Raw genomic sequence first — 13,738 nt, forward strand, 5'->3', positions numbered from 1 at the left:
CATCAGAACAATAACATCCCATTTATAGACTTGAACTGCAACAGGATAGAACTGCAACAATAATTCTCTAAAAATATCTTAGAGTGCATATGAAAATATACAGAACCACGTGAAGTGCGCACTGGATTTTTAACCCAGGGATAGCATTTAACCATGAGAAATTCACTATCAAAAATAAGAGCTTAAATAACAACACCAGAACCATAAAGTAGAAGTGAAAGCTTTGGTTTTATTAACAGGACTGCAAGGAGAACTATCAATTTGTACACAATTAGAGCAGAATAAAAAAAAAATAAAATAAAAAAAAAATTTGGATTTCATGCATTTCCAGGGAATTAAAAAGCCTGTTTTCATGACTTAAAAAAAAACCATGTAGAGAATAAGAGCTCAACCCACAAGCCAGCTTACACACCAACCAAGCACACAGAACAACAGCTTGCCTCAAAGTCACAAAAAAACAACTTGGTTTTTTTCAGGTTTGATACTGTTCTCACTTACCTCAGTGAGCTCCTTTAGTGTATCTCTTGATGACTTCTGATTGGCTTTGTCGTCTTTCTTTTGAGATAACAAAGGCATCAGGCTTGGTGGTAAGGGAACACCAGACTTAGCACACATGGCGGCTGCATTAGCTTTTGCTATTTCAAGTAGCTGGGCCTTGTCTAAAAAAAATTGTAATTTTTTTTTAAGAAAAAGTATTATTTTCAGATTCTTGTTTTAACAATAAATAATAATTTCTGGCAGACTAAACAAAGTACAAAGAAAAAGCACTAGATTTACCCACACTGTGCGCTTTTATATTCTATGAAACTAACTAAAATTGTACTTAGTTGCTCCAGACTTTTTAAAATTTGGTCTACCGAACAGACAAGTGAAATTGCAAATTTAACACAAAGCACCAAATCCAAATTACAGCACTCAAAACCCTCCAAATCCCCGAAGTTCTGATGCCTATTTTACTTCACTGATCACTCTAGTTTTGGAAATACTGGGTCATTTTACTCAGCATAAATTCCCAAGTCTACTTCCTAGCTACCTCTGAAAAGCAGTCAAAGGTTTTGAGGAAGTCCCCTCAAGTCCTCCAGTACACAGCCTGAAAGCTACTTGCAACGAACCAACAGAATAAGCACTGAATTAAATGTGTACTTGCATAAAATACAATTACACACAGAACTGTTAATAAAACAGTATTTTGCTTTATTAAGGAAAAAAGCACATGTGGCCCTATGACAGAAACAGGGAATGAAAGTATGCCTTATTTGATCTGCCAGCTTGCAAAGAAATGAGTTACCACTATCTCTGCAAGCATACAGCTTTACAAAAGATCCTGAAGGACAACATTCTTTTACTTCTTAAGCAACAGAAGTATATAGATACAGACTTGCTGCATAATCAAAGCATGAAGGCAGATTCAAGGACGCTCATTAATTCTCGTGTTCTTTACAAAAATACTTCTCTGGCAGAGGGGCTTCCATGGTAACTTTGAGACTAAAAGGATCAGATCCTGAGATCCACAAAAGGAAGCATCCTCACACACTGTACAAGAGCTCGTCTTTCAAAATTAAAACCTGCTTTCTCCTTATGCAACTTTCTGCTAAGGAAACTACGAGGCCTTTCTTCTCCAGTCACAGAGAAAAGATGCCATTCATTTAGGATTTTTTTCTTTTCTTTTTCAAACAGCTGGGTCTGGAAATGTTTTCAGAAACAAGCCTCCCTTTCCCATTAAGTTCTTAACACAGGAAAAGGGCAAGACAGAGTAACGGAAACAGATAAACAAGCATTACAGCTGACAACAGAGCTAAGACCTCTCCAACTGGCACTTACTTTTAAATGTTCTTTCAATACTCAGTTTCTTGTCAGGAAAACTAGAAATTCCTAAGTTTCTTACAGAGTACTTGGCCTTTCCTAACTATTACAATGAACAGTGTTCCTCAAGACTGCAACATACTACTGTCACATAAAAGCTCTATAATCAAGACATAACCTGCTCTAAATATGCTTTCATCCACATGGCAAGCACTGATTCAGGTCTGACATAAAAGTTCCTACTGGAAGTCACTGCCTAAAGGTAGTACACAATACGACTTCCAAAAAATTCCTTACGAATGCTACAGAGATATGTTAAAAATAAAGTATATGTAAATGAACACAGTTATCACCCAACCATAGAACTACTGAAAATAAAATTATCACTTACCCAAGTCTGTAAGACGTTTAGGTGACCTGCTTGAAAATCGTTCTGACGACCTCGACCGACGACGATCAGGTGATCTGCTGTATCTTCTTCTTCCTGAAGATCTTGATCGCCGTAGTCGAATTGGTGATCTACTAGAGCTCCGTCTTCTTCCTCTTGACCTTGATCGCCTTTGACGAATAGGTGTTCGACTCCTGCTCCGTAATCTGAGTGATATTCTACGATCTCTTGAATCTGATCTTCTTCTTCTTCTGTCAGTAGATCTTGACCTATTTCTCTGAGATCTCTTACGCCTGTCTCTTGATAAAGAACGCCGCCTTCTTGATGCTGACCTTGACCTACTCCTCCTTCTGTGCCTTGAACGCGACAATGAGCTAGATCGAGAGCGACGATTAGATTTTGATCTTGATGCTCTTCTGCGTGTTACTGATCTGGAGCGATTCCGTCTGGAGCGAGATTCTGTATCATATCTCTGGGATCTGTGCTGAGAAGACCTGGAGCGTCTGCTTCTAGACCTCCGTGAAGATTCTTTGTCTGCTGTTTTTTCAACAGATTTGGATCGACTCCTTTGGTGAGCTGTAGACCTGGAGCGCCTACGCCTAGACCTCCGTGAAGACTCTTTGTCTGCTGCTTTTTCAACTGATGTCGATCGACTCCTTTGGCGAGCAGTGGACCTGGAGCGTCTACGTCTAGACCTCCGTGAAGATTCTTTGTCTGCTGTTTTTTCAACAGATGTGGATCTACTCTTCTGGCGAGCAGCAGACCTGGAACGTCTACGTCTAGATCTCCGTGAAGACTCTTTATCTGCCACTTTTTCAACAGATGTGGATCGACTCTTTTGGCGAGTAGGAGATTTTGAGTGTCTGCTTATTGATCTTCCTGGAGACTCTTTGTCAGATGTTTTATCAACAGATTTGGACCTAGATTTTTCACGTTCAGAAGACTCAGAACGCCTACTGTCAGGTATAAAGGAAGAGTCCTGTTCCTCCAGCCTCTCATGAGGCATGGAATCCTGTTTATCTTCATCTGCCAAAGAGGGCTCCGCATCCTCGCCCTCCTCACCAGTGGTAGACCTTGACTCACGGTCATCTGACGATGTGGAATCTCTTCGTTCAGCTGTCAAGGAGGGCTCCGCATCATCTACTTCTTCACCAGTAGTAGACCTTGATTCACGCCCATCAGGGGATGTGGAACGTCTGTGTTCAGTTGTCAAAGAGGGTTCCATATCCTCTGCTTCTTCACCAGTGGTAGACCTTGACTCATGGTCATCCGATGATGTGGAATCTCTTCGTTCAGCTGTCAAGGAGGGTTCTATATCCTCCACATCTTCACCAGTGGTAGACCTCGACTCATGTTCATCTGAGGATGTGGAGTGTCTACGTTCAGTTGTCAACGAGAGCTCCTGGTCCTCTGCTTCTTCACCAGTGGTCGACCTTGACTCACGTCCATCAGGAGACATAGAACGTCTATGTTCAGCTGTCAAAGGCGGCTCCAAATCTTCTATTTCTTCGCCAGTTGTAGACCTTGAATCGTGATCATCGGAGGATGTGGAATGCCTACGTTCAGCTGTCAAAGAGGGCTCCCTATCTTCTATATCTTCACCAGTGGTAGACCTTGACTCACGCTCATCAGAGGATGTGGAATCTCTTCGTTCAGCTCTTAAGGAGGGCTCTGCATCCTCTGCTTCTTCACCAGTGGTAGACCTTGACTCATGCTCATCAGAAGACACGGAGCACCTACGTTCCGTTGTCAAAGGCTGCTCCAGATACTCTCCTTCTTCACCAATGCTAGATCTTGACTCGTGCTCATCAGGGGACGTGGAGCGCCTATGTTCAGATGTCAAAGAAGGCTCCAGATCATCCATTTCTTCGTCTATGGTAGATTTCTGGTCATGGCCCTCAGGGGACAGAGATCGCCTACGTTCAGAAGTCAAAGAGGACTCTAGACCCTCTTCCTCCATGGGGGATTTCAGTTCATGACCTTCCTGATATGAGGATACAGAATGTCTACGTTCAGATATCAAAGAGGGCTCTAGGTCCCCTGTTTCTTCACCAGGGCCAGATTTCACACTGTAGCCATCAGGAGACATGGAGCACCTGCTTTCAGGCATTAGAGAAGGCATTGCATCATCCGCTTTTTCAACAGCGACGGATTTCGTTTCGCTATCATCAGGGGACATGGAGGCTCTATCATTTAGCGTCAAAGGTTCAAGATCACCTACTTTTCCAATAGTGGGGAATCTCAACTTCTGGCTATCAGGGGATGCATCAAGTTCATTTTCAGGTGTTGGAGAAAGCTCCTGCACATCTGCTTTTTGAACAGGGGTGAACCTTACCTCCTGGCTCTCAAAAGACAAAATATGGTCATTTTCAGATGTCAAAGAAGAATCCATATCCTCTGTTTTCTCAGCATGGGTCAATCTTGATTCATACTCTTCAGGGAACAGAGCATGTTCATTTTCAGATGTTAGGGAAGGTTCCTTAGCCTCTACTTTTTCAGCAGGGCTAGACTGCAGCTCCTGACCTTCAGGGGACAGGGCACATTCACCTTCAGACATCAAAGACAACTCCTGAACCTCTGCTTTTCCAACAGCAGTAGACTGCAACTCCTGGCTATCAGTGGACACTGAACTTTCACTTTCAGATGTTTCAGAAGGCTCCTCCATTTCTTCTTTTTCAACAGGACTGGATCTCAAGTCATGGCCTTCAGGGGATACATCATACTCGTTTTCAGACAGCAAAGAACACTCCTGCACCTCTGTTTTTTCAGTAAGAGAAGAGAGCAACTCCTGTCCTTTGGGGGATGCAGCATATTCACTGTCTGATATTAGTGATGGCTCCTGCACCACTGTGTTTTCAGCAAGGGTAGACTGTAATCCTTGGCCTTCAGGGAAGATGGTATATTCACTGTCAGAGGGCAGAGAAGGCTCTTGCACTTCTTTTTCAGCAGGACTGGCTGTCATCTCCTGGCCCTCAGGAGATACAGCATATTCATTTTCAGACAGCAGAGAACACTCCTGCACCTGTGTTTTTTCAGCAAGGGAAGATGGCAATTCGTGATCTTCAGAAGACACAACATGTTCATTGTCAGGTGCTACAGAAGCCTCCTGCATCTCTACCTTTTCAGGAGAGCTAGATCTTAGCTCCTGGCCCTCCCAAGATACAGTATATTCATTTTCAGATGTCAGAGCAGGTTCTTGCACTTCTACCTTTGCAACAAGGGGTGACCGCAACTCCTGGCTCTCAATGGACACTGAACATCTTTCTTCAGACACCCGATAAAGTTCCCGCATCTCTCTTTTATCAGCAGGGGTTGATGTAAACTCCGGACCGTCAAGCCTGATTGTATATTCATTTTCACACATTTCGGAAGGCTCCTCTACCTCAGCTTTTTCAAAAGGGATGGATGTCAACTCATGATCATCAGAGGGAACAGAACATCTGCTTTCCAGTATCAGAGGTGCCTCCTGCACCTGTATTTCTTCATCATAGGCAGGTCTCAACCTGTGGCCATCGGGACATGCAATGCATTTCAGTTCAGATGACTTGTGCACCTCTGCTTTTTCAGCAGGGATAGCTCTCAATTCATGACTATCAGGCAACAGGAGAAGCCCACCTTCAGATGTCAGAGAAGTCACTGGAGCCTGCAGTTTTTCAGTTGGTGTGCTTACTGATTCACAAACATCAGCAGACTCCAAGAACCCACTTTCCAGTGGGAGAGGAGGCTTCTGTATCTCCATTTTTTCAGCTGCAGTGGATGTCATTTCATAGCCTTCAGGGAAGACAGAACACCTAAGCTCAGATGCCAATGACAGTTCTGCACCTTCTGTTTTCTCAAAGTAATTGTGTTTTGATTTATGGCCATCATGGCACACAGGAATTCCACTTTTAGACACCAAGAAAGACCCTGTACCCTCTATCTTTCCAGCAGGCAAGTATCTCGATTCATGCATTTCAGAAGATTCAGAGCAGTCAATTTCAAGTACATGTGAAAGTGTCGGACCATCTAAATCTTTGTCCACAGATGATCTGGACTCATGAACTTCAGAAGACTTGCAGCTTTGTCCTAAAGTTGTAAGTACAACTCCCCGCGCTTTTTCAAAAGATGACGCTGAAGTGAAGTCATCAGAGATCTCAACAGGACCACACTCAGATGGCAGGGAAACATCTGGAGCTTTTTTTTCAACAGACAAAGGTCTTTGTTCATTTCCATCAGGTGACTTGAAGGACCCACCTGCAGACATCAACAGAAGCTCCTCTCTTTGTGCAGCAAAGCTGGGTCCTGATTCATGTCCATCAGGAGACTTGAAGCGTCCACTATTAGAAGCCACAGAAGGCTCCTGTATCTGTCCTTCTTCAACAGGCAAGGACGCTGACTCACAGACATCAGGGAACACAGAGCATGTAACTTCAGGTGCTAGGAATGATTTTTGAGCTTCTACTGTTTCAAAAGATAGTGACCTTGACTCAGGGCTGTCAGCCGACATAGAAGATTCACTCTCAGGTACCTGCAAAAAGTCCGGATGCTCGTTTTTTTCAACAGGGATATGTCTCAATTCACGGCTATCAGACAAGTCAGAAAGCACACTTTCAGACGTCCGAGAAGACCCCTGAACCTCTGTTTTTCCAGAGGACGAGGAGATTGTCCTGTAATCATCAGAAGATACAGAACATCCACTTTCAAGTGTCCGGAGAGGCTCTGGACCCTCTATTTCTTTGAGAGAGGCAGATCTTGACTCATCTTCATGGGATGCGGAGAGCTGAAATTCTGTTACTGAAGAAGTTTCTGGATCGCCTCTTTTTTCAACAGATGAGGAACTTGATTTGGGTGTGGAGTATGTAAGCTCAGGTAGTGACGCAGACTCCAGAGCCACTGCTTTTTCAGCTGATCCATTTTCAGATGTCATAGAAAGCTCTGAAACCTGTGTTTTTTCCACAGGAATGGATGTCAATTCCTGGTCATCTGGGGTTTTGGAGCTGTCAAATTCAGATATCACAGAAGGCTGCAGACCCACTGTTTTTTCAACAGATGAGCTTTCCTCAAGACTATCGGAAGTTTTGGAAAATCCACTTTCAGATGCTGGTGGCAGCTCTGGGCCATTTACTCTTTCGACAGACAAAGCTACTGACATAGGACCATTAGAAGATTTTGAGGAGCTGTCTTCACTTGGAAAAGAAGGTTCAGGAACATCTACTTTTTCAAGAGATTTGGTTGACTCCTGAAGTTCAGAAGACTCCACGTGCTTGCTACTGCACTTCACCGAGGATAACTTACTCTCTCTTTTTTCTACAGATTTGGACCTTGACTTAACACTATCAGAGGACTTGGAACGCTTCCGTTTGGATTTTTTTGAAGATTCCTTGCGCTTTTTTTCAACAGACCTAGACCTAGACTTGTAACGTTCAGAAGATTTTGAGCGGCGACGCTTAGATTTTCTTGAGGACTCCTTCTTTTTTTCCACTGATTTGGATCTAGACTTGTAACGGTCAGAGGACTTTGAGCGCTGGCGTTTAGACTTCCGTGATGATTGCTTTCGATCTCTTTTTTCTACTGATCTGGATCTAGACTTGTAACGGTCAGAGGACTTCGAGCGTTGACGTTTAGACCTCCGCAGAGATGCCTTTCGACCTCTCTTCTCAACAGATCTTGACCTAGATTTCGAACGATCAGAGGAACCAGACCCTCTGTGTCTGAATCTCCATGAGTATTCTTTGCCACCTCTCTTTTCTGAAGACCTAGATCTAGATTTAGAACGGTCAGAGGACCTGGAACGTCTGCGGCGGGACCTCCAAGAGGACAACCTCTTTTCCACTGACCGTGATTTAGACCTGTAGCGGTCAGATGACCTCGAACGTCTGCGTCCAGACCTTCGGGAGGACAGCCTCTTTTCCACTGACCTCGACTTAGACCTGTAGCGGTCAGAAGACCTGGAACGTCTGCGCCCGGACCTTCGAGAGGACAGTCGCTTTTCCACTGACCTGGACTTAGACCTATAGCGGTCAGAAGACCTAGAACGTCTGCGCCCGGACCTTCGAGAGGACAGTCGCTTTTCCACTGACCTGGACTTAGACCTATAGCGGTCTGAAGACCTGGAACGTCTGCGCCCGGACCTTCGAGAGGACAGTCGCTTTTCCGCTGACCTAGACTTAGACCTGTAGCGGTCAGAAGACCTCGAACGCCTACGTCTGGACCTTCGGGAGGACAGTCGCTTTTCCACTGATCTGGATTTAGACCTGTAGTGGTCAGAAGACCTTGAACGTCTGCGTCTGGACCTCCCAGAGGACAATCTGCTCCCTCTCTTTTCTGCTGATCTGGATTTAGACCTGTAACGGTCGGATGACCTGGAACGTCTGCGCCTGGACCTCCGGGAAGACACTCTTCTCTCTCTCTTCTCCACAGATCGGGATCTAGATTTGGAATGCTTTTTTCTGGAATCTGAATAGTTTCTGCTCCTAGAACGTGCTCTTTTAGAGGTCAAACGCCTGGAAGTAGAACGTGACCTTGACTTTTTCTTCCTCTTCCTAGACCGGGACTGAGACTTGGAGCGACTCCTTTTTTGTTTCTTTGCATCATGTTTTTTATCACTGCTTCTATGGCTACTTTTTTCAATAACTTTTTCAAGCCTCATCAGTGTCTCCCTCATTCGTGCCGCCACATCAGGTTGCACATCAGATGTTTCTGAATCTCTTTTCTCTGACTCCTGTTCTGGAGTTGCTTCTTTGGCAGCCTCAGTCTGTGGAATGACTTCTGACTGGCCTGCCTCTGCCACAAGTACTGGAACGGCTTCTGTAACAGTCTCAGGTACTGGAGCTGCTTCCGAATCTTTTGTCTCAGCCTCCAACCCTGCAGCTGCTTCTGCATCCTTCAGGTCTACAACAGTCTCAGGAAGAGAAGCTGCTTCCAAATCTTTTGTTTCTGCCACATGAGCTTGAGCTGCTTCCAACTGTTCTGTGTCTCTGACTATCTCAGATTCAGGAGCCCCTGCTGACTCTTTTTCATCTGCTGCATGTGAAGGACTAAAAACTGTTCCTGCTATTAAAGGCTCAGATGCTTGAGTTTGCTGCACATCTTTCTTCTCAACCACTATCTCGCATTCCTGAGCTTGACCTGGAACTCCCAGGTCATCTATTTGTTGACCCAGCACCTCTTCTGCATATTGTGCTTCTGCTGCCACTTCATGTTCCAGTGTTGTTTCTGCATCTCTCATCTCCCCTGGCTTTGGAACTGCCTCAGACGACTTCATTTCAGCAGTACTCAATATTTCTGGAGCCTCTTCCATACTCTTCCACTCTGCAGCAGGTTTTCCTTCTAGAACTGCTTGCAGATGTTCTTGCTTTTCAGAGTGCAAAGATTCTGAAACAGCTTCTGAAGCATCCTCTAAAACATTAATCGCCCCCACAGCTCCAGACTTCTGGCCAGTTTCCAAACCTTGGATATCCATATCAGGCTCTTCGACTGTTTCAGAACCTTTCACCCCTACTGTTGCAGACTCTTCCATACTTTCCAACAACCTCACTTCTCTAGCTGGCTCCAAATATTTTGCTTCCATTGATTTCTCTGTTTCTGAAGCTTCTTCCAAATCTTTTACATTGGTAAACAAGGGCTCATTTTTTTTGGTGCTTGTCCTCCTCGTTGCAATTATATATTCTACAGTAGGTCCCTGAGTTCTCACATCTGTCGAAATGTAAGATTCCAAAGTTCCTCTCAAGTTCCTCACTTCTGTCACTATTTCTGATGCCACAGTTTTTTCTTCCACTCTGGGCAAAGACTCTAATACTGCTTCTGAATGACCTACTATTTGTTCCTGGACAGATTTTGAACTTGTTTCTAAGGTTTGCACAGGTTCTAGTATTGCTTCTTTGCTCCTTGCCTTTGCTTTGTTTGGATCTTCTGGAGCAACTTCAGAATGCCTAATTTCTCTAGCCACCTCAGATGCCAATGTCCTTCCCAAGCCTTGCATTAGCATCTTCGTTTCAGATCCCGCAACCATTTCCAAATTTTTCATCTCTGTTAAGGGTGAAGTTTTTGATCTCGCTTCCAAATCTTTTACCTCTGCAATGGCCTCAACTTCCGACAAGCTGGATAAACCTCTCACTTCTACAGTGGCAGAACTGGTAGCTAGTTCAGAATCCTTTATCTCCCCTGCCACCTCAGTTTGTGAGGTTCTTGTATGCGTCATGACCTCAGACTGTGAAATGATGGAACTCTTTGTTCTGCTTGCACCAAGAGGTTCTGCATGTTTTGGTTCTCTTTCTGCTGTGGTTTTCAAATGCATTAGTTCTGCTAGTGCCTCAGACTCTCTAGATGGTTCCATGCTTACACATGCAACCACAGATTCAGGAGTCCTTTCTGACCTTTCTTCTATGGCAAGACATCCTGGACTTGCTTCCAAGACTTTGCTACCCATTTTGGCTTCAGAACACACATTTTCTCCTAAGCCGCTTACCACTGCAAGGGTTCTAGGCTGCAAGACTGCTTCCAAAGCTTGTACCTTTGCCATACCTACAGACACTGGATCTCCTAAATCTCTCATGCCTTTCACATGCAGGTGGGATGAAGATGTCTTCATCTCTGTTTTGGCTCTGTCAAGGTCTGCTTCTGAATCTTTCCTTCCTGTCTCTGCTACAGGTCCTATAGTTGTTTCCAAACTTTTCACTGGTGTCACAGATCCGACTTTCATAGCTAGGAGACTGGCATCTGAGCCTGCTTCTACTCCTGCCATACTAGCTAGATTTATTTCTGAACCTTTTGACACCGCTGCTGAATCTATTGTTGCTGCTAAACCTCTGGCCACAGTCTCAGAATGCACTGTTTCTTCTGAAGCTTTCACGCCTTCCATTTGCAAAGACAGTGAAGCTGTTTGCAAAGTTTCTGCTTCCACCACAGCTGTTGGTCTTAGGGTTCCTCCTGGACTTCCCACGTCTCCTTTCTGCAAAGACAGGAGAGTTGCTTCCAAACCTCTCACATTTGATTCACTCAGCATTTCTGGCTGTCTCAGTAATGAAGTACCTTCTGAATCTTTTGCCTCTGTTACAGCTACAGGCTTGAGAGTAGATTCTGAAATTTTTGAAGCATTAGTATTTTCCAGTTGCAGAGTAGCTTGACTTGTTTCTAGACCTTTTATTCCTATTAGTGCTGCAACTTCTGTGGTTGCTTGTGGACCTTTAAAACCCTGCACCATCTGGATTTCTGGGGTTGTTCGGGGAACGAAGGTCTGCACAACTGCTACAGGTTCTGAAGTTGCTTTTAAAACTTTTGCCTCTGCAACCACATTCACATCTGTCAATTCTGCTGGAAGCGCAGATCCCTGGGTTCTATCCACACTTCTTGTTTCTGTCAAGACTTCACGTTGTAGGAACACTCCTGGTGCATTCAGCACTGTTGCAGGATCAGTGGTACCCTCCACACCTTTGAGTATTTCAACTTGCAGAGATTCCTGAGCTGCTTTGACATCTTTTGCTGTAACGCCCACAGGTTCCATGACTGTTTCAAAAGTTTTGGGCTTTACTACAGCAACTGGCTGTAGAGCTTCTTCCAAAGTTTTCACATTTTCTGTACGCGCGGAGCTTCTAGCTGGTTCAGTATCCTTCGCTTTTGTAACAGCTCCTGGTCCCAGAGGTATTTTGGCACTTTGTATTTCCACCTGGGTCACAGCGGGGCTGCACGGTGTCACACTCAAATTATCAGATATAATTGAGGGCTTCAGGGCTGGCTCCAAAGTTCTGCTCACGCCCCCCAGTTCCAAAGATCTTTCCACATTTTTCACATTTCCCATACTGAGAGATTTTTCAGTTGCTTCTGGAATTTTCACTCCTTCCATGGCCACAGACATGTGAGCTACCTTCACAGTACTCAGATCTGCCTGATTTGCAGATTCAGGAATTCTTGTCACATCACTTCCCCAAGACACAGATGCTGAAGTTGCTTCTACCTCTTTTTCTCCACCCTGTGCCACAGATTGTAGAGATGCTTCTGAATATTTCAACACCTCCATGGTCTTAGACTCAAGCACTGTATCTAAAGCTGCTACTTCCTCAGTGCCTTTAGATTTCAGAAAAACCTCGGAACTTTTTAGTGCTTCTGTAACCTCTGAAGCTAGAGTTGCTGCTGAATCTTTCTGAATCTCAGATTTACTGGCAACCCCAGATGGGATGCTAGAGGAAGTATCATTTCCAGTATCAGCAAAAACACCCTTTTCACCTGCATTAATAGCTATAGGATAAATATTTTCATGAGACTGTTTAATTTGTTCTTCTCTAGTGCAAATTTGAGTTATACTAGCATTTTCTTGGATATCACACTGGCTGCCTTCTAAATTAAATGGAGGATTTGTTGCACACAGAGTCCCTTTGTCACTTCCAAGATTTTCTGTAGATTGCTGAGAATCAGTTCTTGACTGAGAAACAAGTCCTAAAGCTTGTCTATCAAGCTCCTCACTTGCCTTTAAGCACAGTTCTTCTGGCTGCACATGGACAGCCAGATTTGCATCTCCAAATCCTCCCTGCTGTACACTGGAGGTTGATTTCTCTGGCATCAAGTGAGAAGCAGGCTGCAAACCTGCGTGTTCTCCATGACGTGTACTCAACTTGGACTCCTTTGGCTGCTTTTTATGCTTTTTCTCTTTCTTTCTTTTCTTCTTCTTTTTCTTCTTCTTCTTGCTTTTGTGTTTCTTGTTCTTTTTTGATTTTTTCCTAGGAATTTCATCTTCAGCCGTAGAGCTTCTTTTTGTAGACTGAGTACTACTTTTCACAGTATTTTTGTCTACATCTAGAAAAAATGATATTTTCCTTGTAAATGTTATTAAAAGTACATTTTAAAAATTCTTTTAGACTAGTGACCAAGTATATGGACAGAGATACAAAAAATTTAAACTTGAAACGCGTTCCTTCTTCACTGAAGTACCACACACAAGCCCCCTTTCAGCCCTCTTACCCTTCCTCTCAGGAATTACATTAAGTAAAAATAACTAATTCTTCTTCCAAAAAGTTAACCAAATCTTCTCAGTCAGCAACCCAGTTCCAATGGGAACATGACTCTTTCCAATAAGCAGTTGGATATACTTCCACCTATCTAACTGGGCAGTGCACTCTTCCAGGAGGCTGGAGATGTGCTTTTAACACCAAGCTGCACATGGAAGTGAAACAACTCCCATTTTCCAGGCAAATTATCTAAGAAGTGGTATGCTTATCGTGTAGAATGGGGCCAGCCCATTATCCTCTACTATGCTTTAACTTGTGAGCAAGCCCAATATCGCTGGTGTGTTAGAAATTATCTAAGCATATTTACCAATTAAGTTCCTGATGGCAAAGTTCTGCAAACAAATTTGGGGAAACAGCACCTACTTCCCCAGTCCCAAACAAGCTTTAAGGCACTGCAAGCAACCAGCTGTTCAGAGGGGACTGCAGTTGCCAGAAGCAGCTGCAAATATGCGAGTATCCAGTAGGGCTTTTCCTTCAAATAGGAAAGTAACCAATAAATTCAGGTGACTGCAGGGACAAGCAATCACTGAGAGGGAAAGATGAAGATGAGGTTTCAATCACCTTCTTT

At 44.0% G+C, this 13,738-nt stretch overlaps 1 protein-coding gene across 6 annotated transcripts in view; it reads right to left on the minus strand.

Moving 5' to 3' along the window:
• The window catches only part of SON (SON DNA and RNA binding protein), a 40,881-nt gene that overhangs the window by 23,086 nt on the left and 4,057 nt on the right, over positions 1-13,738 (minus strand). For all 6 annotated transcript variants that reach the window (XR_012661770.1, XR_012661776.1, XR_012661771.1 and 3 more), the window contains exons 3-4: positions 2,195-12,958; positions 499-659 (exon numbers count right to left, since the gene is read on the minus strand). Coding sequence is in view for 3 of the 6 variants with exons in the window: in XM_075100745.1 (XP_074956846.1) it covers positions 499-659; positions 2,195-12,958 (10,925 nt within the window). In the remaining 3 variants the exon portion in view is untranslated. The remainder of the gene's footprint in view (positions 1-498; positions 660-2,194; positions 12,959-13,738) is intronic.

Source organism: Phalacrocorax aristotelis, chromosome 1, assembly GCF_949628215.1.
Source record: "Phalacrocorax aristotelis chromosome 1, bGulAri2.1, whole genome shotgun sequence".
NCBI classification, from domain to species: Eukaryota; Metazoa; Chordata; class Aves; order Suliformes; family Phalacrocoracidae; genus Phalacrocorax; species Phalacrocorax aristotelis.